The following is a 23,362-nucleotide window of genomic DNA, read 5'->3' as shown; positions in this document are numbered from 1 at the left end:
TCAGGGGACCTTCACTGCTCCTCTAATTACCACCTGAGGGAACGGCGGTGGAGAAGAGGTTGAACTTTAAACTCCCAGAACCAAAATGACTTTAAAGCAGCCGCGAGTTCTCATTTCCTCTTTTGAAGCCCACGCTAATCGCTCTGTCAGTCAGTGCGGTTAGCGTGGGAGCCGGCCACCGGGGCCACCGGGGCCATACCGGGGCCACACCGGGGCCACCACCGGGGGCACCGGGGCCACCGGGGCTACCACAGGGGCCACCGGGGCCACACCGGGGCCACCACAGGGGCCACCGGGGCCACACCGGGGCCAAGAGCAGAAGCTGCACAGACAATACGACCTGGTTACCGACGAGGAGATTGATACCACCAATGTGACATTGGCTATATATGTATATGACAATATTCCACATTTTATACGGTTGATTTAAACGTCTTATTCCTTTTGAATATTCAGAATTAGGCATTATCCCGAATGGAGCATTTAATGATAAAGACGTGCGATAATAATTCTGATTTTAGGAGCCTTCTTTGGTCATATGAATATGATTCAGAATATGAGTCTCAATACGACCTCTTTCCTGTTTACAACCAGCGCTGTGCGTTGAACACCAGACAACCGTTTATGAAGATGGAGTAGAGATGCTCTAAAGAAAAAAGGCCACAAGGAAACACACTTTGATATCAACGGGTTTTAAGAAGCTGTTAGTTCAGTCAATACAACGACAAAACACACATTTTGATGCTAAGAAGCCAAATGGAACGACGTTCCACTTTTTCATATTGAGACGTGATGAGCATCGTCATGGGGTCGGCTGCAAGTAAACGGGAATATAAGTGGAATATTCTTTTTCGTAAACAGATTATTAGGAATACTGTCAGAAACAAAAACAAATGAATATCTGTTGCCTTAAACGTTGTCGCTGCTACCGATGTCTCTTCCTTTCTCTCTGAGCGCTCTAAACTCCCAAAAAGTGGTGAGGGGTTGCAGGGCATACGTACCCAGAGGCATGCCGATGCCGTAACCTTTGGTGTCCAGCAGGCCTCCGATCTGCGTGAGGTTGCAGTTGAGGCTGCGGTAATACTCGTTCATGGTGCTCTCCATCAGGAAGGCGTACTTGGAGTTGAGGACGCGGGCGATGCCTTCCTCGGTGCTCTTCACGAACACGCTGGGCTGCTTGGAGTTCATGTAGTTCCACATCCGCTGGTATGTCTGGTACCGCGAGTTCTGGAGGAGGAGGAGGAGGAGGAGGAGGAGGAGGAGGAGGAGGAGGAGGAGGAGGAGGAGGAGGAGGGGAAAGAAGAGAGAGAGGGGGGTTTCTCAACATTTCCTGTTGCTATTAGAAATGATTGGTCGGCCATCTTAATTCTTCCTCCAGAGAGGTTTCAGGATGAGTGGTGGGGTCTCCCCCGTCTCACCATGAAGAAGGTCATGGTGGACCCCCCGTGGATGGTGCCGTACTGGATGTTGGTTTGTTCGGCCAGATCGTCCGGAGACTCGATGGGAGCCTCCATCCTCTGCACCGTCAGAAACGCCGCCAGGTTGGCCGTGTAGGACGAGATGATGATGAGGGTGAACGCCCACCTGAGAGGAGCAGGGAGGAAGATCAACTTTCACTTTTAATCACCCTGAGAAAACGTTCTCCTCGTGAAGGAGCTGCGAGTGGAAAGCAGGAGGGAGACAGACGGAGAGCGCTGCAGGAAACGTCAGGATGTTCAGGAGAAAACCATCAACATAAACATGAAGTGAGGCTGCAGCAGAAAGGACGCCTCCTCTGCAGAGGAAATGAGGCAGAAGTGATGAGCAAGGGAATTAGGAAGGAGCCCAGGGAGCAGGAGGCAAACAGGGAGGGAGGGAGGAGTATATGATGGAGGGAAGGAGGAAGGTGAGATGAGATATCAGTGAGACATTAGACATAGAGTTAAAAAAAAAAGAAAAAAGGGTTTAAAGAAGACAAAGTTTGAGCTCTGGTGATCACATTTAAATCATTAGTTTATATTCTGAACAGTCACCGTTGTGATTGGCTGGACATCCCAGTGGGCAGGAAAGAATGTTGATATTGCACATTTCTGCAGACCAATGTCGACCTTTCTTTGTTGCATTTGGTAAGAGCTTGTGTTGGTCGTGGTAGTTCAACGAAAGTCTCCTACGGGTTTTGTTATGTATTAATGCGCATTACATTGTTGCTGTCATTTTACAATACGTTATTGCATTACATCTTTACATTCCATCCTTACTTTATATCGCCGCGCTACGTCGCCGCGCTACGTCGCCGCGCTACGTCGCCGCGCTACGTCGCCGCGCTACGTCGCCGCGCTACGTCGCCGCGCTACGTCGCCGCGCTACGTCGCCCTGCTACGTCGCCCTGCTACGTCGCCCTGCTACGTCGCCCTGCTACGTCGCCCTGCTACGTCGCCCTGCTACATCGCCGCGCTACATCGCCGCGCTACATCGCCGCGCTACATCGCTGCGTTTTGTCGCTACGTTCCCTTTTTCTCTCCCTTAAATATACCTGATTAATGTTGCAACACAAAGTATTTATTCATTGCAACTGTAAAATTAAGATGGAATACAAGCACAAGATGCACTTCTTCTATTTATGGAGCGAAAGCCTCGCTGGAGTGTGACCTCATCAACAAGTTTGACCTCTAAACAGAAAATCAGACCCATGAACAGACTTATGCTGAAGTTTCACATCGCCATCAGGAGCTTTTTTTTCGGGCAAAGTGCCCGGTGAGGCTGAGAGCCGTCAGGAGATAATGCTGATGGCCGCTCCAGTCCCTCCAGTATCACTCCACCATCTGTCTGTAGCTACTGGGAATAAGGGAGGGGGGAGAGGAGAGGAGGAACAGGGGGAGGTGGAGGAGGCAGCAGAGGACACATCTAAATGTAATTTCTGTCTTCACAGCCAGCAGCAGGACGGAGGGTTGAATCTGCTTTGTGTTGAAGGGAATGTTTCTCCATGAGGAAATGAAAGCTAACATACAGACGAAAGCGTTAACTAGAGAAAACTAGAGAACACTAGAGGACACTAGAGAAAACTAGAGAAAACTAGAAGACACTAGAGGACACTAGAGAACACTAGATGATACTAGAGGACATTAGAAGACACTAGAGGACACTAGAAAAAACTAGAGGATACTAGAGGACACTAGAAGAAACTAGAGGATACTAGAGGACACTAGAAGAAACTAGAGCAAACTAGAGGACACTAGAGGATACTAGAGGAAATTAGAGGATACTAGTGGACACTAGAGGATACTCAAGGAAAATAGAGGATACTTGAGGAAACTAGAAGATACTAGAGGATACTAGAGGAAACTAAAGGAAACTAGACGATACTTGAGGAAACTAGAAGATACTAGAGGAAACTAGAGGATACTAAAGGACACTAGAATACACTAGAGGAAACTAGAGGCTACTAGAGGATACAGGAGGATACTCGAGAACACTAGAGGATGCTAGAGGACACTAGAAGACACTAGAGGACACTAAAGGATACTCAAGGAAACTAGTTGAAACTAGAGGCTACTTGATGAAACTAGAAGATACTAGAGGATACTTGATGAAACTAGAGAATACAGGAGGACACTAGAAGAAACTAGAGGGTACTAGAGAAAACTAGAAGACGCTAGAGGACACTAGAGGACACTAGAGGATACAGGAGGATATTTGAAGAAACTAGAGGATACAGGAGGACACTAGAGGATACAGGAGGACACTAGAAGAAACTAGAGGATACTAGAGGATACTAGAGGATACTAGAGGATACTAGAGGGTACTCGAGGATACTAGAGGACACTAGAGGATACAGGAGGACACTAGAGGATACAGGAGGACACTAGAAGAAACTAGAGGATACTAGAGGACACTAGAGGACACTAGAGGATACTAGAAATAACTAGAGGGTACTCGAGGATACTAGAGAAAACTAGAAGATACTAGAGGATACTAGAGGAAACTAGAGGATACTAGATGATACTAGAGGATACTAGAGGATACTAGAGGAAACTAGAGGATACTAGAGGATACTAGAGGATACTAGATGATACTAGAGGATACTAGAGGAAACTAGAGGATACTAGAGGATACTAGAGGAAACTAGAAGATACTAGAGGATACTAGAGGAAACTAGAGGATACTAGATGATACTAGAGGATACTAGAGGATACTAGAGGATACTAGAGGATACTAGAGGAAACTAGAGGATACTAGATGATACTAGAGGATACTAGAGGATACTAGAGGAAACTAGAGGATACTAGAGGATACTAGAAGATACTAGAGGAAACTAGAGGATACTAGAGGATACTAGATAATACTAGAGGAAACTAGAGGATACTAGAGGATACTAGAGGATACTAGAGGATACTAGAGGACACTAGAAGATACTAGAGGATACTAGAGGAAACTAGAGGATACTAGATGATACTAGAGGATACTAGAGGATACTAGAGGATACTAGAGGAAACTAGAAGATACTAGAGGATACTAGAGGAAACTAGAGGATACTAGATGATACTAGAGGATACTAGAGGATACTAGAGGAAACTAGAGGATACTAGAGGATACTAGAGGATACTAGAGGAAACTAGAAGATACTAGAGGATACTAGAGGAAACTAGAGGATACTAGAGGATACTAGAGGATACTAGAGGATACTAGAGGAAACTAGAGGATACTAGATGATACTAGAGGATACTAGAGGATACTAGAGGAAACTAGAGGATACTAGAGGATACTAGAAGATACTAGAGGAAACTAGAGGATACTAGAGGATACTAGATAATACTAGAGGAAACTAGAGGATACTAGAGGATACTAGAGGATACTAGAGGATACTAGAGGACACTAGAAGATACTAGAGGATACTAGAGGAAACTAGAGGATACTAGATGATACTAGAGGATACTAGAGGATACTAGAGGATACTAGAGGAAACTAGAAGATACTAGAGGATACTAGAGGAAACTAGAGGATACTAGATGATACTAGAGGATACTAGAGGATACTAGAGGAAACTAGAGGATACTAGAGGATACTAGAGGAAACTAGAAGATACTAGAGGATACTAGAGGAAACTAGAGGATACTAGAGGATACTAGAGGATACTAGAGGAAACTAGAAGATACTAGAGGATACTAGAAGATACTAGAGGATACAGGAGGAAACTAGAGGAAACTAGAAGATACTAGAGGATACTAGAGGAAACTAGAAGACACTAGAGGACACTAGAGGACACTAGAGGATACAGGAGGATATTTGAAGAAACTAGAGGATACAGGAGGACACTAGAGGATACAGGAGGACACTAGAAGAAACTAGAGGATACTAGAGGATACTAGAGGATACTAGAGGGTACTCGAGGATACTAGAGGACACTAGAGGATACAGGAGGACACTAGAGGATACAGGAGGACACTAGAAGAAACTAGAGGATACTAGAGGACACTAGAGGACACTAGAGGATACTAGAAATAACTAGAGGGTACTCGAGGATACTAGAGAAAACTAGAAGATACTAGAGGATACTAGAGGAAACTAGAGGATACTAGATGATACTAGAGGATACTAGAGGATACTAGAGGAAACTAGAGGATACTAGAGGATACTAGAGGATACTAGATGATACTAGAGGATACTAGAGGAAACTAGAGGATACTAGAGGATACTAGAGGAAACTAGAAGATACTAGAGGATACTAGAGGAAACTAGAGGATACTAGATGATACTAGAGGATACTAGAGGATACTAGAGGATACTAGAGGATACTAGAGGAAACTAGAGGATACTAGATGATACTAGAGGATACTAGAGGATACTAGAGGAAACTAGAGGATACTAGAGGATACTAGAAGATACTAGAGGAAACTAGAGGATACTAGAGGATACTAGATAATACTAGAGGAAACTAGAGGATACTAGAGGATACTAGAGGATACTAGAGGACACTAGAAGATACTAGAGGATACTAGAGGAAACTAGAGGATACTAGATGATACTAGAGGATACTAGAGGATACTAGAGGATACTAGAGGAAACTAGAAGATACTAGAGGATACTAGAGGAAACTAGAGGATACTAGATGATACTAGAGGATACTAGAGGATACTAGAGGAAACTAGAGGATACTAGAGGATACTAGAGGATACTAGAGGAAACTAGAAGATACTAGAGGATACTAGAAGATACTAGAGGATACTAGAGGAAACTAGAGGATACTAGATGATACTAGAGGATACTAGATGATACTAAAGGATACTAGAGGATACTAGAGGATACTAGAGGAAACTAGAAGATACTAGAGGATACTAGAGGAAACTAGAGGACACTAGAGGAAACTAGAAGATACTAGAGGATACTAGAGGAAACTAGAGGATACCAGAGGATACTAGATGATACTAGAGGATACTAGAGGATACTAGAGGATACTAGAGGATACTAGAGGAAACTAGAAGATACTAGAGGATACTAGAGGAAACTAGAGGACACTAGAGTCCCTTTCACCCGTCACCATCTGTTCGCCTTCAGATCATCTAAAAGAGGACGAGAGAGAGAATCCAACGACACATTCTTGACAAAGTGCTTTTTATCCAACAGGAAATAGAAAAATCAAAGAATAAAATCAAATTAATAAAAAAAAACGATTTGATGAAACTCAGGGACAACAACACGCTGTTAAAAGAAGATGAAAAATAACCAAACATTAAACATCCACTAAAGCTGTTTGATGTCTTCATATCTGTAATATGTCAGTCTGAATGACCCTTCAGCGCTCCCGTGTTCCTCCTCTCCGCCCGATGGCCTTTAAAGGTCACGCTCCATGAGGGTCGTGGTCAACACGGCGGTGGACGAGCGGAACCAACGGGACCTTCACCCAGGAGGCCGCTGTTCGGTCCCCAAATGTTGTTTTTGAAGTTACGACCGGGACGTTTGTGACGTGTGTTTTCAGGACTTACGCTACATTGTTTACGTGTTTACGTTTGTTTACATGTTCACCAGTCAGCGTGGGTGAGTTGTACGCACCAGACTCCGCTGACGCAGCGGGTGGACAGCGCCCGCGGCATGATCTCTGAGCCCTGCTGCATGAAGCCGCCCACTGGGAACCACAGGCTGTTCCCCAGCGTGTACTGGTTCTCCAGGACGTCCCGCCGCTCCCGCAGGCACGGGTGAGGGTTGTACCACTCGTAGGGGCTGATCCTGCAGGGGGAGACACACACACACACACACACACACAGCGCGTTCAGTCCGCCTGTACGTGCACTTTGTGTTAAGATGATTAAAGGATGTTTAACGCCTTGATGACATCACCCACCTGGCGGCGAGGAAGAGGACGCAGCTGACGGCGAGGTAGGCGAGCAGCATGAAGAGCCAGACGGCCGGCGAGAACGGGTCCAGGAAGGAGAAGTAACCCGGTTTACGGCCCTGAAACACACACACAAACACACACACACACACACACACACAATTAAAGTTTAACACTGGAATTTAAACTTAGTTTCATATCTTAAGTATCAAAAAATATTTCTCTAAAACATTAAATATTGATGAGTAACAATTACTTTCATTGTAACGCTCAAAACTGCTGCAGTTCACCGAACGGCCACCAGATGGCCCACTTCTGTCTCTGCTGGAGTCTCCAGCTCAGCTGTGTCTTTGTTGATTCTTTTATCTGGTTCAGAGCTGTTTGTTTGTTTATGTGTGAAATGAGTCTGAAAGCTGAACTGGTCACATGACGTGTGTTTGTCAACAAGACAAACCGTAGAGAGTTTTGACGTCGGTGAAGTCCTGAAGTCTCCGGCTGGCCCTGAATTGTGTTAATGACTCTCGCAGACGCACAAACAGCTCCACCCGCTGACAGCCGGCCGGGAAATGACTGGTGCAATTACGCAGATTTCCTTTTGTTTGTTTGTTTATTTGTGTGCTTTCTACTCATCAAATTCAAACCCACTTACAGCCGATGAGTCGACTCTCTTGCTGGTTCGTTTTGAACCATTTTGGCTCAAAAAGTAAAAAATCGAATGGATTGGAGCCACAGAATTAGACTGAATATCCAAAATGTTGAAACATGAAGGACGTAAAGCGGCTTCAAGAGATATTATTCAAACTCTTAAGATTACAATGAAACAACCGTTAAGTTAAAGCTGGTTGTGGTTCTGGAGTTCCTCTTTTTTAATTGTCATTATTAAAAGATTACTGAACAACGCTCAATGCAATTAAAACATTTTTAATATTAAATTTGGTTGCAGCACATCCAATAAAAATGATGCACAAGATATAGAAAACAGCATATTTGAGTTTAAGGAGTAAAAACAGTTGATCAGAACTTTACAGAGTTAACTTTAGTAAAAACAGACTTTTCTCTCTCAGCAGAACGTCGTGGCGCTTTAAGAAGAAGAGCTTCTCCCCTGAGGTGAGTTCATTGCATCGGGACATTACAGCTACGATTGTAGATCTCACTGTATGTGTGTGTGTATATCTACTGTATATAGTGGTCACATAATGGTCACCAGTGTGTATAATGGTCACATAATGATCACCAGTGTGTATAGTGGTCACATAATGGTCACCAGTGTGTATAATGGTCACATAATGGTCACCAGTGTGTATAATGGTCACATAATGGTCACCAGTGTGTATAGTGGTCACATAATGGTCACCAGTGTGTATAATGGTCACATAATGGTCACCAGTGTGTATAGTGGTCACATAATGGTCACCAGTGTGTATAATGGTCACATAATGGTCACCAGTGTGTATAATGGTCACATAATGGTCACCAGTGTGTATAGTGGTCACATAATGGTCACCAGTGTGTATAGTGGTCACATAATGGTCACCAGTGTGTATAGTGGTCACATAATGGTCACCAGTGTGTATAGTGGTCACATAATGATCACCAGTGTGTATAGTGGTCACATAATGGTCACCAGTGTGTATAATGGTCACATAATGGTCACCAGTGTGTATAATGGTCACATAATGGTCACCAGTGTGTATAGTGGTCACATAATGGTCACCAGTGTGTATAGTGGTCACCAGTGTGTATAATGGTCACCAGTGTGTATAGTGGTCACATAATGGTCACCAGTGTGTATAGTGGTCACATAATGGTCACCAGTGTGTATAGTGGTCACATAATGGTCACCAGTGTGTATAATGGTCACATAATGGTCACCAGTGTGTATAGTGGTCACATAATGGTCACCAGTGTGTATAATGGTCACATAATGTTCACCAGTGTGTATAATGGTCACATAATGGTCACCAGTGTGTATAATGGTCACATAATGGTCACCAGTGTGTATAGTGGTCACATAATGTTCACCAGTGTGTATAATGGTCACATAATGGTCACCAGTGTGTATAATGGTCACATAATGGTCACCAGTGTGTATAGTGGTCACATAATGGTCACCAGTGTGTATAGTGGTCACATAATGGTCACCAGTGTGTATAATGGTCACATAATGGTCACCAGTGTGTATAATGGTCACCAGTGTGTATAGTGGTCACATAATGGTCACCAGTGTGTATAGTGGTCACCAGTGTGTATAATGGTCACCAGTGTGTATAGTGGTCACATAATGGTCACCAGTGTGTATAGTGGTCACATAATGGTCACCAGTGTGTATAGTGGTCACATAATGGTCACCAGTGTGTATAGTGGTCACATAATGGTCACCAGTGTGTATAGTGGTCACATAATGGTCACCAGTGTGTATAGTGGTCACATAATGGTCACCAGTGTGTATAATGGTCACCAGTGTGTATAGTGGTCACATAATGGTCACCAGTGTGTATAGTGGTCACATAATGGTCACCAGTGTGTATAATGGTCACCAGTGTGTATAGTGGTCACATAATGGTCACCAGTGTGTATAGTGGTCACATAATGGTCACCAGTGTGTATAGTGGTCACATAATGGTCACCAGTGCTAAACTCGATACCAGCAGGTGTTCATTGGGGGAATCTACGGCGTCTCGGTTCAAACAGGAAGCTGAAGCTCCTCCCCCTGACTGAAGCAAACACTTGTGGGAGTGAAGTCTCAGCACAACAACCAGCTGATCAGATGAGCAGACGATACCGGGTAACGGAGTACCCAATGCATAAAGAGGATCACGTCCCATCTTCTCTGGGTGGAAACATCACAAAGAAGCTGAAAAGGAGAAAGGAGGAGGAGCCTCCAGAGCTGCAGCTGCTCCTCAGAGCCTCTTGCAGACTTATTGTTGGGATTTCATCATATTTTCAGGTATTCTTTCTTGTCACCTTCAGGGTTCTTTTCTTTTTCAAACCATATCTTTTGGTTCACTGATCCTGAAACCAGCTGCTCTCCCATTCCTACAGAAACACGTTGATAACCTGCTCTTAATTTGTTGGGTTGTCATCTTTTATCCTTAAATTATGTGTTTGTTGTCATGCTCCTTTCACCAAGTCAAATTCCTTCTATGTGCAAACATGAGGCAATAAACCGATTCTGATTTAATAACCGATCTTTCACCCGGCAGACCTCCGCTCTTATTCAACAAGAACAATTTAGAGTCATGCAGGGCATGCTTTAGGGCGGGGCTACAAGGTGATTGACAGGTCTCAGTGGGTCTCTGGGGGTCTCAGGGTGTCTCTGGGGGCCTCTGCGGGTCCCTTGACTCTCTATTGTCCCCCGATGAGCAGACTGATGACATCATGAACAGCAGGACTCACCAGGTGGACCCGGTACAGGATGCTGATCCCCAGAGTCATGAAGGGTTTGGAGAAATCAATCACCTTCTCTCTCTCCGAGGTGATGGTGAAGCCGGCTACCGCCAGGTCGGCTTTCTACAGGAGGGAGACAGTTATTACATAAATATGTCTAATTGTTATTATTACTTTATTATTAGTCATCTTTTTCCTCTCAGTAGTTTCTTGTCTCTCAGAAGGTCAGTTGTGTTTTATAATAATGGATTTAATGCACCAAATCTTATTTGTCAACGAGCCTTCTTTTGTTTTTTTCATGACGAGACGATGAAGACGAGACGCTGAAGACGAGACGCTGAAGACGAGACGATGAAGACGAGACGATGAAGACGAGACGCTGAAGACGAGACGCTGAAGACGAGACGATGAAGACGAGACGCTGAAGACGAGACGATGAAGACGAGACGCTGAAGACGAGACGCTGAAGACGAGACGATGAAGACGAGACGATGAAGACGAGACGCTGAAGACGAGACGATGAAGACGAGACGATGAAGACGAGACGCTGAAGACGAGACGATGAAGACGAGACCCTGAAGACGAGACGATGAAGACGAGACGATGAAGACGAGACGCTGAAGACGAGACAATGAATACGAGACGCTGAAGACGAGACGATGAAGACGAGACGCTGAAGACGAGACGATGAAGACCAGACGATGAAGACCAGACGATGAAGACCAGACGCTGAAGACGAGACGATGAAGACGAGACGATGAAGACGAGACGCTGAAGACGAGACGCTGAAGACGAGACGATGAAGATGAGACAATGAAGACGAGGCTATGAAGATGAGACGATGCTATGAAGATGAGACGATGAAGACGAGGCTATGAAGATGAGACGATGAAGACGAGACGCTGAAGACGAGACGATGAAGACGAGATGCTGAAGACAAGACGATGAAGATGAGACGATGAAGATGACACAATGAAGACGAGGCTATGAAGATGAGACGATGCTATGAAGATGAGACGATGAAGACGAGGCTATGAAGATGAGACGATGAAGACGAGACGCTGAAGACGAGACGATGAAGACGAGATGCTGAAGACAAGACGATGAAGATGAGACGATGAAGACGACACAATGAAGACGAGGCTATGAAGATGAGACGATGAAGACGAGACGCTGAAGACGAGACGATGAAGACGAGACGCTGAAGACAAGACGATGAAGACGAGACGATGAAGATGACACAATGAAGACGAGGCTATGAAGACGAGACGATGAAGACGAGAGGCTGAAGACGAGACGCTGAAGACGAGACGCTGAAGACAAGACGATGAAGATGAGACGATGAAGATGACACAATGAAGACGAGGCTATGAAGATGAGACGATGAAGACGAGACGCTGAAGACGAGACGCTGAAGACGAGACGCTGAAGACAAGACGATGAAGACGAGACGCTGAAGACAAGACGATGAAGACGAGACGATGAAGATGACACAATGAAGACGAGGCTATGAAGACGAGACGATGAAGACGAGAGGCTGAAGACGAGACGCTGAAGACGAGACGATGAAGACGAGACGCTGAAGACAAGACGATGAAGACGAGACGATGAAGATGACACAATGAAGACGAGGCTATGAAGATGAGACGATGCTATGAAGATGAGACGATGAAGACGAGGCAATGAAGATGAGACGATGAAGACGAGACGATGAAGACGAGGCGATGAAGACGAGGCTATGAAGATGAGGCAATGAAGACGAGACGATGAAGACGAGACGATGAAGACGAAGCTATGAAGATGAGGCGATGAAGACGAGGCGATGAAGACGAATCTATGAAGATGAGGCTATGAAGACGAGGCGATATTAACGTCAAGTTAAAGACTGAATTTTTAAAAAAAAATCAAGACATATCTATAGTTTTGTTGACAAATAAGAGACAACATATTATGTTATATATTAATATTATAGTTTTTTTCTTCAATGCAGCAGTTTCCTGTCTGATCCTGTGAGCACATGCCGAGGGACTTCACAATAAAAGCGTTTTAATAACAACAAGACAGAAGACCTTTATTGTGAAGTATTAAGAGCTTAAGTGAAACCAAAACAACTGAAGTTTAATTTGAAGGTTAAAATAAAAAAGGGGAAGACTCAAGAGGAAGTTTCGGGGAGACGGACACATAAATCTGATTATTAAGACTAAAATGTCAACGTGGTCTTTTTATCGAGTCTTTTGCCCTCAGCCGCGTCCTCACTCAATGTGACCCGTCTGATCATCAAATACATATTTAATGGTAAAACGTCCGGTAAACACACAAATGTAAATCTTTCACAATAAAAGTCTGCCCGTTATTTTTGCTGCAGTGTTAGAATCAGAAACGGGTTATGGCCGAGTATATATAAAGGACAATAAGCACAGCGGTAAATTAATAAATAAAAAATATAAAAATGTTAAAAAAAAGTGATAAACACACAAACAAATGCTATTAAAGTGTCAAGTCTACAATAAACTTCTTTTATTGAAGCCGCTAACAAAGTTAAGCTAATTCTGTGATGAACACATTTATTTTTCCTTCCCATTCTTCAAAATAAAAGTCCCTCAAAAGGTTTTATTTTGTAACATATGACTTGATGAGTCGTGGCGTTATCAGACAACAGAAGACTTATTGAGACTTTAAGTCAACTAAAATAGAAACAAACCGGATGTTAATATGATTAAAAACAATCTTTTGAGGCTAATTAAACATGTTTTTGCTGAGTGTGCAGCTTCTCAAATGAAGAACCTTCTCTCTTTTTCACAAGATTGAACTCCAGATTCTTTCAGCCACCTTTGATACGAATGTTTGAACCTCTTCCCGAAGCCTTTAATGAAATATTGAGTTTTTTTTTTTATTGAACAGAAGTCGCAGTTGTGACTCAATGCAAGTTAACGGCAAGTTGTTACCGCTGAAGGCGCTGAAGCTGCCGGATAAAGAGCTCTTGTTCCTCAGTGGGTGAACCACGGAGGTCATACTGGTCCCATCTCAAGCTGGGCCACACTTTAATTCAGGCTTTGTACGTCTCTTCACTGTGCTGCACACTGCTCTTGTATTTAAGAAGGACTCCTCTGGTTGTATAGAAGTCTATGCTTCATGTGTTAAAGCTGCATTCTCTCTACAAACCACCAGGGGGCGACTCCTCTGGTTGTATAGAAGTATATGCTGCATGTGTTAAAGCTGCATTCTCTCTACTGACCACCAGGGGGCGACTCCTCTGGTTGTATAGAAGTATATGCTGAATGTGTTAAAGCTGCATTCTCTCTACTGACCACCAGGGGGCGACTCCTCTGGTTGTATAGAAGTATATGCTTCATGTGTTAAAGCTGCATTCTCTCTCCTGACCACCAGGGGGCGACTCCTCTGGTTGTATAGAAGTCTATGCTTCATGTGTTAGAGCTGCATTCTCTCTCCTGACCACCAGGGGGCGACTCCTCTGGTTGTATAGAAGTCTATGCTTCATGTGTTAAAGCTGCATTCTCTCTCCTGACCACCAGGGGGCCACTCCTCTGGTTGTATAGAAGTCTATGCTTCATGTGTTAAAGCTGCATTCTCTCTCCTGACCACCAGGGGGCGACTCCTCTGGTTGTATAGAAGTCTATGCTTCATGTGTTAAAGCTGCATTCTCTCTCCTGACCACCAGGGGGCGACTACTCTGGTTGTATAGAAGTCTATATGTAATGACTCTACCTCTTCAATACAGCATGATGGAAGTTGTTGTGTATTTGAGTGAAAAGTCGAATGCTGTTTATAGTTTATAGTTTCAGTGCCAGCGGCTGGAAGAAGAAAACGTTCATTCATTATGTTTTGTTATAATGTAAAAAAAACAATCAAAGAGCACTTTTTAATTTTCTTTTGTCCCCAGCAGCTCATGAATGATTTAACCTTGCTGGGTAAACACGACACAGTGAAATTAAAGTCGGGAGATAATCTCATCAAGACAGGAACGTTTATTTGGACCCCGGACACCTCGCTGATCCTTAATTACCCGTAATTGATTAAAGAGTCCACATTTGTTCTACAAATTTCACTCACTTTCATCAGACTCCCGGGCATTACAGAGATGTGTGTGTGTGTGAAAGAGCTTCCACCTAACCACATATTCAATGGCAAAAACAGAGTGTGTGAAACCCTGTACATGCTACATAGTGGGGACCAAACGTGTTTTACCGCAGAGTGAGGACATTTTGACCGGTCCTCGTTTCTTCAAAAGGTCGGTTTGAAGTTTAAGACTTGGTGTCAAGGATCAAGTTAAAACTGGTTTAAAGTTATAAATAGAAGACATTCAGGTGAAGGAGGCTGAAACAATGGGATTCACGGCAGAGAGAGAAAGAGAGAGAGAGAGAGAGAGAACAGCTCTAATTTTTTACACATTTACATGAAAGGCATAAAGAGTCTCTGGCTACAGATACAAGGGTGGATACCTGCTGGCCTGTGTGTGTGTGTGTGTGTGTGTTCATGCTGAGGGATCCTGCAGTGTAATTAAAACAACACTCTATAATTAGTAAGAAAAAAGACTCTTAATGGCTTGTGTTCCCAATCTCCTCTTTCTGACACACACACACACACACACACACACACACACACACACACACACACACACACACACACACACACACACACACACACACACACACACACACACACACACACACACACACACACACACACACACACACACGATGGTGATGATGGTGATGATGGTGATGATGGTGACGATGATGATGATGATGGTAATGATGGTGATGATGATGATGATGGTGATGATGGTGATGATGATGGTAATGATGGTGATGGTGATGATGATGATGGTGGTAATGATGATGGTGATGATGGTGATGATGGTGATGATGATGGTGATGATGATGATGATGATGATGATGATGATGGTGATGATGGTGATGATGATGGTGATGGTGGTGATGGTGGTGATGATGATGATGGTGATGGTGGTGATGATGATGATGGTGATGATGATGGTGGTGATGGTGATGATGATGATGATGGTGATGGTGGTGATGATGATGATGATGTGATGATGATGGTGATGACGGTGATGATGATGGTGATGATGATGATGATGGTGATGGTGATGATGATGATGGTGATGGTGATGGTGATGATGATGATGGTGATGATGATGGTGATGATGATGAAGGTGATGAAGGTGATGATGATGATGATGATGATGGTGATGATGGTGATGAAGGTGATGGTGATGATGGTGATGGTGATGATGGTGGTAATGATGGTGATGATGATGATGATGGTAATGATGGTGATGATGATGATGGTGGTGATGGTGATGATGATGATGATGGTGATGGTGGTGATGGTGATGATGATGATGGTGATGATGATGGTGATGACGGTGATGATGATGGTGATGGTGATGATGGTGATGATGGTGATGATGGTGATGATGATGATGATGATGGTGATGGTGATGGTGATGATGATGATGGTGATGATGATGGTGATGATGATGATGATGATGAAGGTGATGATGATGATGGTGATGAAGGTGATGATGATGATGATGGTGATGATGATGATGAAGGTGATGATGATGATGGTGATGATGATGATGATGATGGTGATGATGATGATGGTGATGAAGGTGATGATGATGGTGATGAAGGTGATGATGATGATGGTGATGATGATGATGAAGGTGATGATGATGATGGTGATGATGATGATGGTGATGATGATGAAGGTGATGATGATGATGGTGATGAAGGTGATGATGATGATGGTGATGATGATGGTGATGAAGGTGATGATGATGATGACCATCATCACTCCTCCCCCTCCCTCCTCACCCTGTTGATGAGCTCCCCCCCCCTCCCTCCTCACCCTGTTGATGAGCCCCCCCCTCCCTCCTCACCCTGTTGATAAGCTCCTCCCCCCCTCCCTCCTCACCCTGTTGATGAGCCCCCCCCTCCCTCCTCACCCTGTTGATGAGCTCCCCCCCCTCCCTCCTCACCCTGTTGATGAGCCCCCCCCCTCCCTCCTCACCCTGTTGATAAGCTCCTCCCCCCCTCCCTCCTCACCCTGTTGATGAGCTCCCCCACCATCCCCGTCCAGCTCCCGTTGGGCTCCGGCGCTCCGTACACGCGGTCGTCCACCAGCTTGATCCTGAAGGAGAACTTCAAGATGGCCGACAGCTCCCTCAGCATGTCCACGCAGAAGCCCTTGTACCGGTCGTTGCCACGGAGATCCTGGTAGTTGGACTTATGCATCACGTACGGGTTTTCCTGTGAGGAGGGAGGCGGCGTCATACAGTAGCTGATTCCAAAAGGAGGAGCAACAAGGAGGCGTAACGTATGACGCGCTACCAGTATCGTCGTGACGACCAGCGTCTTGTTGGCCAGCGTCTCCGACGCGTTGAGGTCCAACGAGGTGGCGTTCATGACCAACGTGTTGTTGGAGAACCAGGTACCGATCTGTCCGTCACGGGAGGAAGAGGAGGACAAAGAGGAGGTTAGGAAGAAGGGAAGAAGAGGAAATGGGGGATTTAAGAAGAAGGAGATGAAGGAGATGAAAAAAGGAAACCACAAAGTGAACGGAGAGGAAAGACGAGAGGAAGAATCAATGCAGAAATCATTGGAGGAGATTCAATAAGGTCCTCGTGACCTCCGCAGAGCCAATGTTGGTTCTTGAAGTCATTAGCGGTTAAGACACTGAGCCCAGAAGACGTGTCGATAAAGAGCCTGTTGGGGTTTCATAGTCAACGTTCGACTGCTTCCTAGTTTCCACTCTTTTTGTTGAAGTTCTCTTTAAATCCTGATAATAATAAACAATCTGACAGAAGAGAAAAACATCCAGTATTTTTGTGTGTAATAAGCTCTTCTGAATGTAATGTTTGTTGTTTACGTTGATGAAGGTCATTTTGTGGGCGTGGCTTCGGAGGGACAGTTGTGTCTTCATTGGGAACCAGTTGGCGACATTGCGCCGTGTTCATCGACACCGCTTTACATCTAGCGTGGTCTAGATGAATACATTAAATGTGAATCTCCACCGCTGCATTCCTTTTTTACGGCCTTGCCAGTGAGCCCGTTGACCTTGAGGTGACCTCTGTTTATCCACAACCTCCTAATGTTCCTCTGAGCTCATGAAGCAACACGCTTTGGACGAAGTCTGTTAGCATTGATTCTACTGACGGATGAAGCAGAGAACTGCTTCCTGTGAAGCCTCGGCGGTGGAAACCTGAGCCCCGCGGAGAAGATCCATTCTTAACATCGTTAACGTCAATACGTGTTCTTCTGTTGCTGGAGTGAAACCTATTGTTTGCTAATTTGTCAGGAATTGTCAATTTTCAGACGCTAAACTCCACCTCTGGCCTCCCTCTTGACCCCATTTGACCTCTGACCTCTTTGTGGCCCCCCGGGTGTTTCTCCAGGATCTTCAGGGTGTAATTGGTCCTCTGGCCTTTGCTGTTGAACTCAATGTGACCGGTCAGACCATCGTACTCCACCTGGTGAGACACCGGTACATGACGTTAGCTGACACACTAAAAGACGTACAAAGAGCTCATTGCTAATTCTGTTAGCTCTTAGCTTTGTCTCGGATTTGGAGAAAAGTCAAATTAACATAAAATGTGCTGTAGATTCGGCACACGACTGGTGCATGAGAGTTAAACCCTGCGTGAATAATTCAGCTGGACGTTTTAAAAGTGACATTCATCCCAAAATATGAATTTGCGTTACTTGGCAAGTCGTATGAGCTTTACCTGTGCAGTTATGACAAATAACACAGACCACATACCCTTCATTGAATGTTGACATTACATCATATCAAAACTAGCCTGCATTCGAAACGGGAAGATTTCCCAGAACAATCGTTATATTTGATTAAAAATAACATAATTAGTAGATTTGAGTAAAGCTGGACTAAACGTTCTGCTTTGGTGAAGTTGAACTTTAGGTTATTTTGCGCCGTGTTGAACTTTGAGGGATCAAAGAGCCACCGGGCTGAAGCTGATCAGCTGCATCGAGTCTTTAGAAAGAGTTAGCTTGTCCCGTTAGCGCTACTGCCGCTGTTGAGTTTGGGGACAACTTGTCCAATTGGTGTACATCTGATTTTTGGATGAGTGGTAAAGATTATGTTACTAGTCGTTAAGATCGGTTATGTCAACGTTGACGAGCAGCAGAGTCACAAATCAAAGTCGCTCTGTTGACACATCATCCCCCTTAAGCTCCTCCCTTCAAAGGGTTCAGGCTCTGTAACCAGCCGGAAGCTGTAAGTGACATCATTATCGTCAGATTAGCATCTTTCTCCAACATTGGTAACAACTTGTTGGGTAAATAGATTCCAGTTTTTTAGCATAAAATGCCCCCAAAGCTTTGAGGTTCAGAGGGTTGAGGAAGATATTTAATGCCCCATCCTTGTGTTAAGTTAAGTTACTGTCTGTGAAGCAAAGGGCACCGAAATGGGTCATCTACAAACACATGGAGCTGATATCCACTTAAACATCTGACAGATGAGTATTACGAAGGATACCAGCCTCCAAGACAGGACCCATTCTTTACAATTTAAGTTTCCATACGCATAGAAATTGATTTTCTGAGGTCTGAGAGAAAGCTTCAATGGAATAAAGTGAGCAATTCAAAGAGTAGTGTACGTCCTTGGTTGCAGCTGGAGGCGTCCTGTCAATAGTTCCATGCTCGTCTTTTTAAAACGATCCACTGGGACCACAAAGCGACAGCGTGTTGTGTGTTTACCATCCGCAGGTAGTTCATGAGGCTGGTTCCGTGCTGCCAGATGAGCGGAGACGTGCAGCTCAGCGGCTTCACTCCGATCTCCTGGCTGCGGTTCAGCTCCCGCACGGCGCTCACCACCACGTGGACCGCATCGAACATCAGGGCCGAGGACAGCTGCAACGCAGTGATAACAATGAACAACGAGCCTGTGAAGAGACAACTGTCTTCAACCACTCGGCCATCTGGGACTGCTTTACTCAGTCGAGCATGTGAACCACCAACCGGTGGGGCGACCGCTCCCTTGGTGCCCCCCCCGTGTTGGAAGTAAATGCCCCTATGGTCGATAAAACATGATAAAACAAGTTTCCTATAGGGGGCCCTTCCAGTGGAGAAAACATGTTGAAGGGCGCTCTTGGATGGCCTTCCAATAGCATGTGCCATCTATGCCCCATACGGTGGATACAATAATGATAAAGTGCCCTCCTTGGTAACCTTTGGGTGGAGAAAACTGGATGCAGGGCCCTCAAGGGCATCACAGAAGGGAACACCTGATAATATGCCATCTAGGTTGCCATTTCCAGTGGAGAAAACATGATGAAGTGCCATCTTGGACATCCCTATAGGGCATGAACATGATAAAAGTTCAACAGGGGTTAATACATTGCCCTCTAGGATGCCCTTCCAGTGGAGAAAACATGATACTTCCAGTGGAGAAAACATGATACACTGCCCTCTAGGATGCCCTTCCAGTGGAGACAACATGATACACTGCCCTCTAGGATGCCCTTCCAGTGGAGAAAACATGATACTTCCAGTGGAGAAAACATGATACACTGCCCTCTAGGATGCCCTTCCAGTGGAGAAAACATGATACTTCCAGTGGAGAAAACATGATACACTGCCCTCTAGGATGCCCTTCCAGTGGAGACAACATGATACACTGCCCTCTAGGATGCCCTTCCAGTGGAGAAAACATGATACTTCCAGTGGAGAAAACATGATACACTGCCCTCTAGGATGCCCTTCCAGTGGAGAAAACATGATACACTGCCTTCTAGGATGCCATTCCAGTGGAGAAAACATGATACTTCCAGTGGAGAAAACATGATACACTGCCCTCTAGGACGCCCTTCCAGTGGAGAAAACATGATACACTGCCCTCTAGGATGCCCGATACACTGCCCTCTAGGATGCCCTTCCAGTGGAGAAAACATGATACACTGCCCTCTAGGATGCCCTTCCAGTGGAGAAAACATGATTAATTGCCCTCCTGGATGCCCCTAATGAAGATAAATCATGATAAAGTGCCATCAAGGTTACCTTCCAGTGGAGAAAACTTCCTTTGTGCTGGTACTCTTTGGTAGAGCTGACCCCCCCGCACACACTTTAATGGTTCAGCCCACATCGCTTGGGTAGTTTTACAGTTGACGTTCCCCTTCACGCGATTGGTCGATGCGTTTATTCGCGACGTGAAATCCAAGTAATTGAAACGTGTCTAGAAGTGTAATATTCTCATTATGTGAGAATTAATGGCTCGTAAACCAACTGAAACTCCTCCCACTTCTCATCCATCGTCAGTGCTGGCGTAGAAACACCCGAACATGTTGACGGACAAACAGTCGGTGCAGACGGTGTTTACTTTCTCACGTCGGGCCTTATTAAATGTGTTTTATTGTCATAAACAAACAAACAAACAGGACATGAACCTCCCATTTCATTGTTTACGACACCGTTTATGCATTCTGGCACAAAGTACATGTTTTATCACTGAGCCACACACACACACACACACACACACACACACACACACACACACACACACACACACACACACACACACACACACCTGACAGGTGATATGTTTACGAGGACGATCTCACAATCACACAAATAATGGTTTCGACTACACGCGAAACGCTTCAGGGTGACCCTCTGCGACCTCGATGCCCGTAACCATAGCAACCCGTGGCTGCCTGCGTGTGCCCGGCCAGAGAAGGGGGGGGCAGCAGGTAGCTAAAAGGGTCTGGAGAGTCGTTAAGTGGTCCAGTGGCTGCATGAGCTCATGATTCATTTCCATATCAAACATTAAACTTACGGCCAGGTGCTAAACGCGCCTCCTTTGACGAGAGGCCCGACATGTTTTTAATACGCTGGTTAATGAGGAGGTTATGCTTTATTCTCATATGCGTCCATAACTCCTTCCAGGCGGGTGGAAATGATACATATTTATATTAGAAGATCCCTCGTTGGCATATTTAAATGTAACATTTCATAAAACTTGTCTGTTCACACAGCATTCAGTCTCATTTATACATATTTATTAATATAAACTATATATTCTGAAGCTTTATGCAGAGGGGTTAGTTCACACAGCATTCAGAGACTCATTTATACACATTTATTAATATAAACTATATATTCTGAAGCTTTATGCAGAGGGGTTAGTTCACACAGCATTCAGTCTCATTTATACATATTTATTAATATAAACTATATATTCTGAAGCTTTATGCAGAGGGGTTAGTTCACACAGCATTCAGAGACTCATTTATACACATTTATTAATATAAACTATATATTATGAAGCTTTATGCAGAGGGGTTTGTTCACACAGCATTCAGAGACTCATTTATACACATTTATTAATAAAATATGAAGGAAATAGATTTGTTATGGCTGTTGACAGTATTTTCTGATTTATAGAGTGAAAGAAGACGCTTGAACCAGATTTCTGTTCTTTAAATCTATGAAAATTATCACATGCCTCATTTGCACATTTAAACAAACACTTGAAATACAAACAAATGATTGTCTAAAGTTTCATATTCACTTATTAGGACACGTCGGGCTTTAAGGGGTTAAAATGTCCTCAATAACGACGTGATCATGAACTCCATTTTATCAACACGACCTTATTGATGCACCTTTAAGTGAATTCATAGGAGGACAATAAACCTCTGATGGAGAGCTCCATCGTCGTCACGGTGATGAACTGAGAGAAAAGAGGAGGAGGAGAAATAATGGAGAGAGATGACGCAACCACACCCCAATCTGCAGCAGGCGGCACCGACTCTATTCGCTTTGTTGTTGTTGTTGTTGTTGTTGTGAGATATGTTTGGAGAGGACCAACAGGATATTTGATTTTATGCTTTTAAAATGCTTCATCAAAACTCCTCGTACTTGAAGATGTGGAGCGATGAAAGGTTTGAATGCATCCAGAGCAGAGTTTAAGTTAAGCTTAAGTTAGTTTATTTCATTGTTTGAGTTTACTTTAAGCTTAAGTTAGTTTATTTCATTGTTTGAGTTTACTTTAAGATTAAATTAGTTTATTTCATTGTTTGAGTTTACTTTAAGCTTAAGTTAGTTTATTGTTTGAGTCTAATTGAAGCTTAAGTTAGTTTATCTTAAGCTGTTTCCTTTCAGCCTCTGGTTAACAGTGTAAATGTGGGGCTCTTATTGTGAAGGAGTGGGTCTCTCACCGCCGGGCCCGGGTACGGACTCAGGTTGCAGCCTTCCTTCCACGACAGGTTGAGGCTGCGGAGGAACTCCAGGTAGAACGGGTGGCTGGAGTTCAGCATGGAGAAGCCCAGGATGTTGGACTGCTCACCCACCACCGGGTCCAGGACCAGGAGAGGGAAGTCCTGCAGGAGAGGGGGACATGTGAGGAGGAGGAGGAGGAGGGGGGGGAGGAGGAGGAGACATGTGAGGAGGAGGAGGAGGGGGGGGAGGACATGTGAGGAGGAGGAGGAGGAGGGGGGGAGGAGGAGGAGACATGTGAGGAGGAGGAGGAGGGGGGGGGGGGAGGAGGAGGAGACATGTGAGGAGGAGGAGGAGGAGGGGGGGGAGGAGGAGGAGACATGTGAGGAGGAGGAGGGGGAGGGGGGGAGGAGGAGGAGACATGTGAGGAGGAGGAGGAGGAGGGGGGGAG

General features: G+C 44.7%; 1 protein-coding gene across 1 annotated transcript in view; it reads right to left on the bottom strand.

The window, feature by feature from the left end:
* Positions 1-23,362, bottom strand: part of LOC117739238 (glutamate receptor ionotropic, kainate 5-like) — a 47,126-nt gene that overhangs the window by 8,494 nt on the left and 15,270 nt on the right. Inside the window, exons 7-16 of the mRNA XM_034545533.1 lie at positions 22,914-23,075; positions 19,456-19,608; positions 18,105-18,209; positions 17,071-17,178; positions 16,786-16,989; positions 10,703-10,816; positions 7,316-7,425; positions 7,027-7,200; positions 1,419-1,584; positions 1,002-1,227 (exon numbers count right to left, since the gene is read on the bottom strand). Coding sequence (XP_034401424.1) covers positions 1,002-1,227; positions 1,419-1,584; positions 7,027-7,200; positions 7,316-7,425; positions 10,703-10,816; positions 16,786-16,989; positions 17,071-17,178; positions 18,105-18,209; positions 19,456-19,608; positions 22,914-23,075 — 1,522 coding nt within the window. The remainder of the gene's footprint in view (positions 1-1,001; positions 1,228-1,418; positions 1,585-7,026; positions 7,201-7,315; positions 7,426-10,702; positions 10,817-16,785; positions 16,990-17,070; positions 17,179-18,104; positions 18,210-19,455; positions 19,609-22,913; positions 23,076-23,362) is intronic.

The sequence above is a fragment of the Cyclopterus lumpus genome, chromosome 11 (genome assembly GCF_009769545.1).
Source record: "Cyclopterus lumpus isolate fCycLum1 chromosome 11, fCycLum1.pri, whole genome shotgun sequence".
NCBI classification, from domain to species: Eukaryota; Metazoa; Chordata; class Actinopteri; order Perciformes; family Cyclopteridae; genus Cyclopterus; species Cyclopterus lumpus.
The sequence above is the reverse complement of the archived record's forward strand: the minus strand, read 5'-3'. Positions and strand labels throughout refer to the sequence as shown.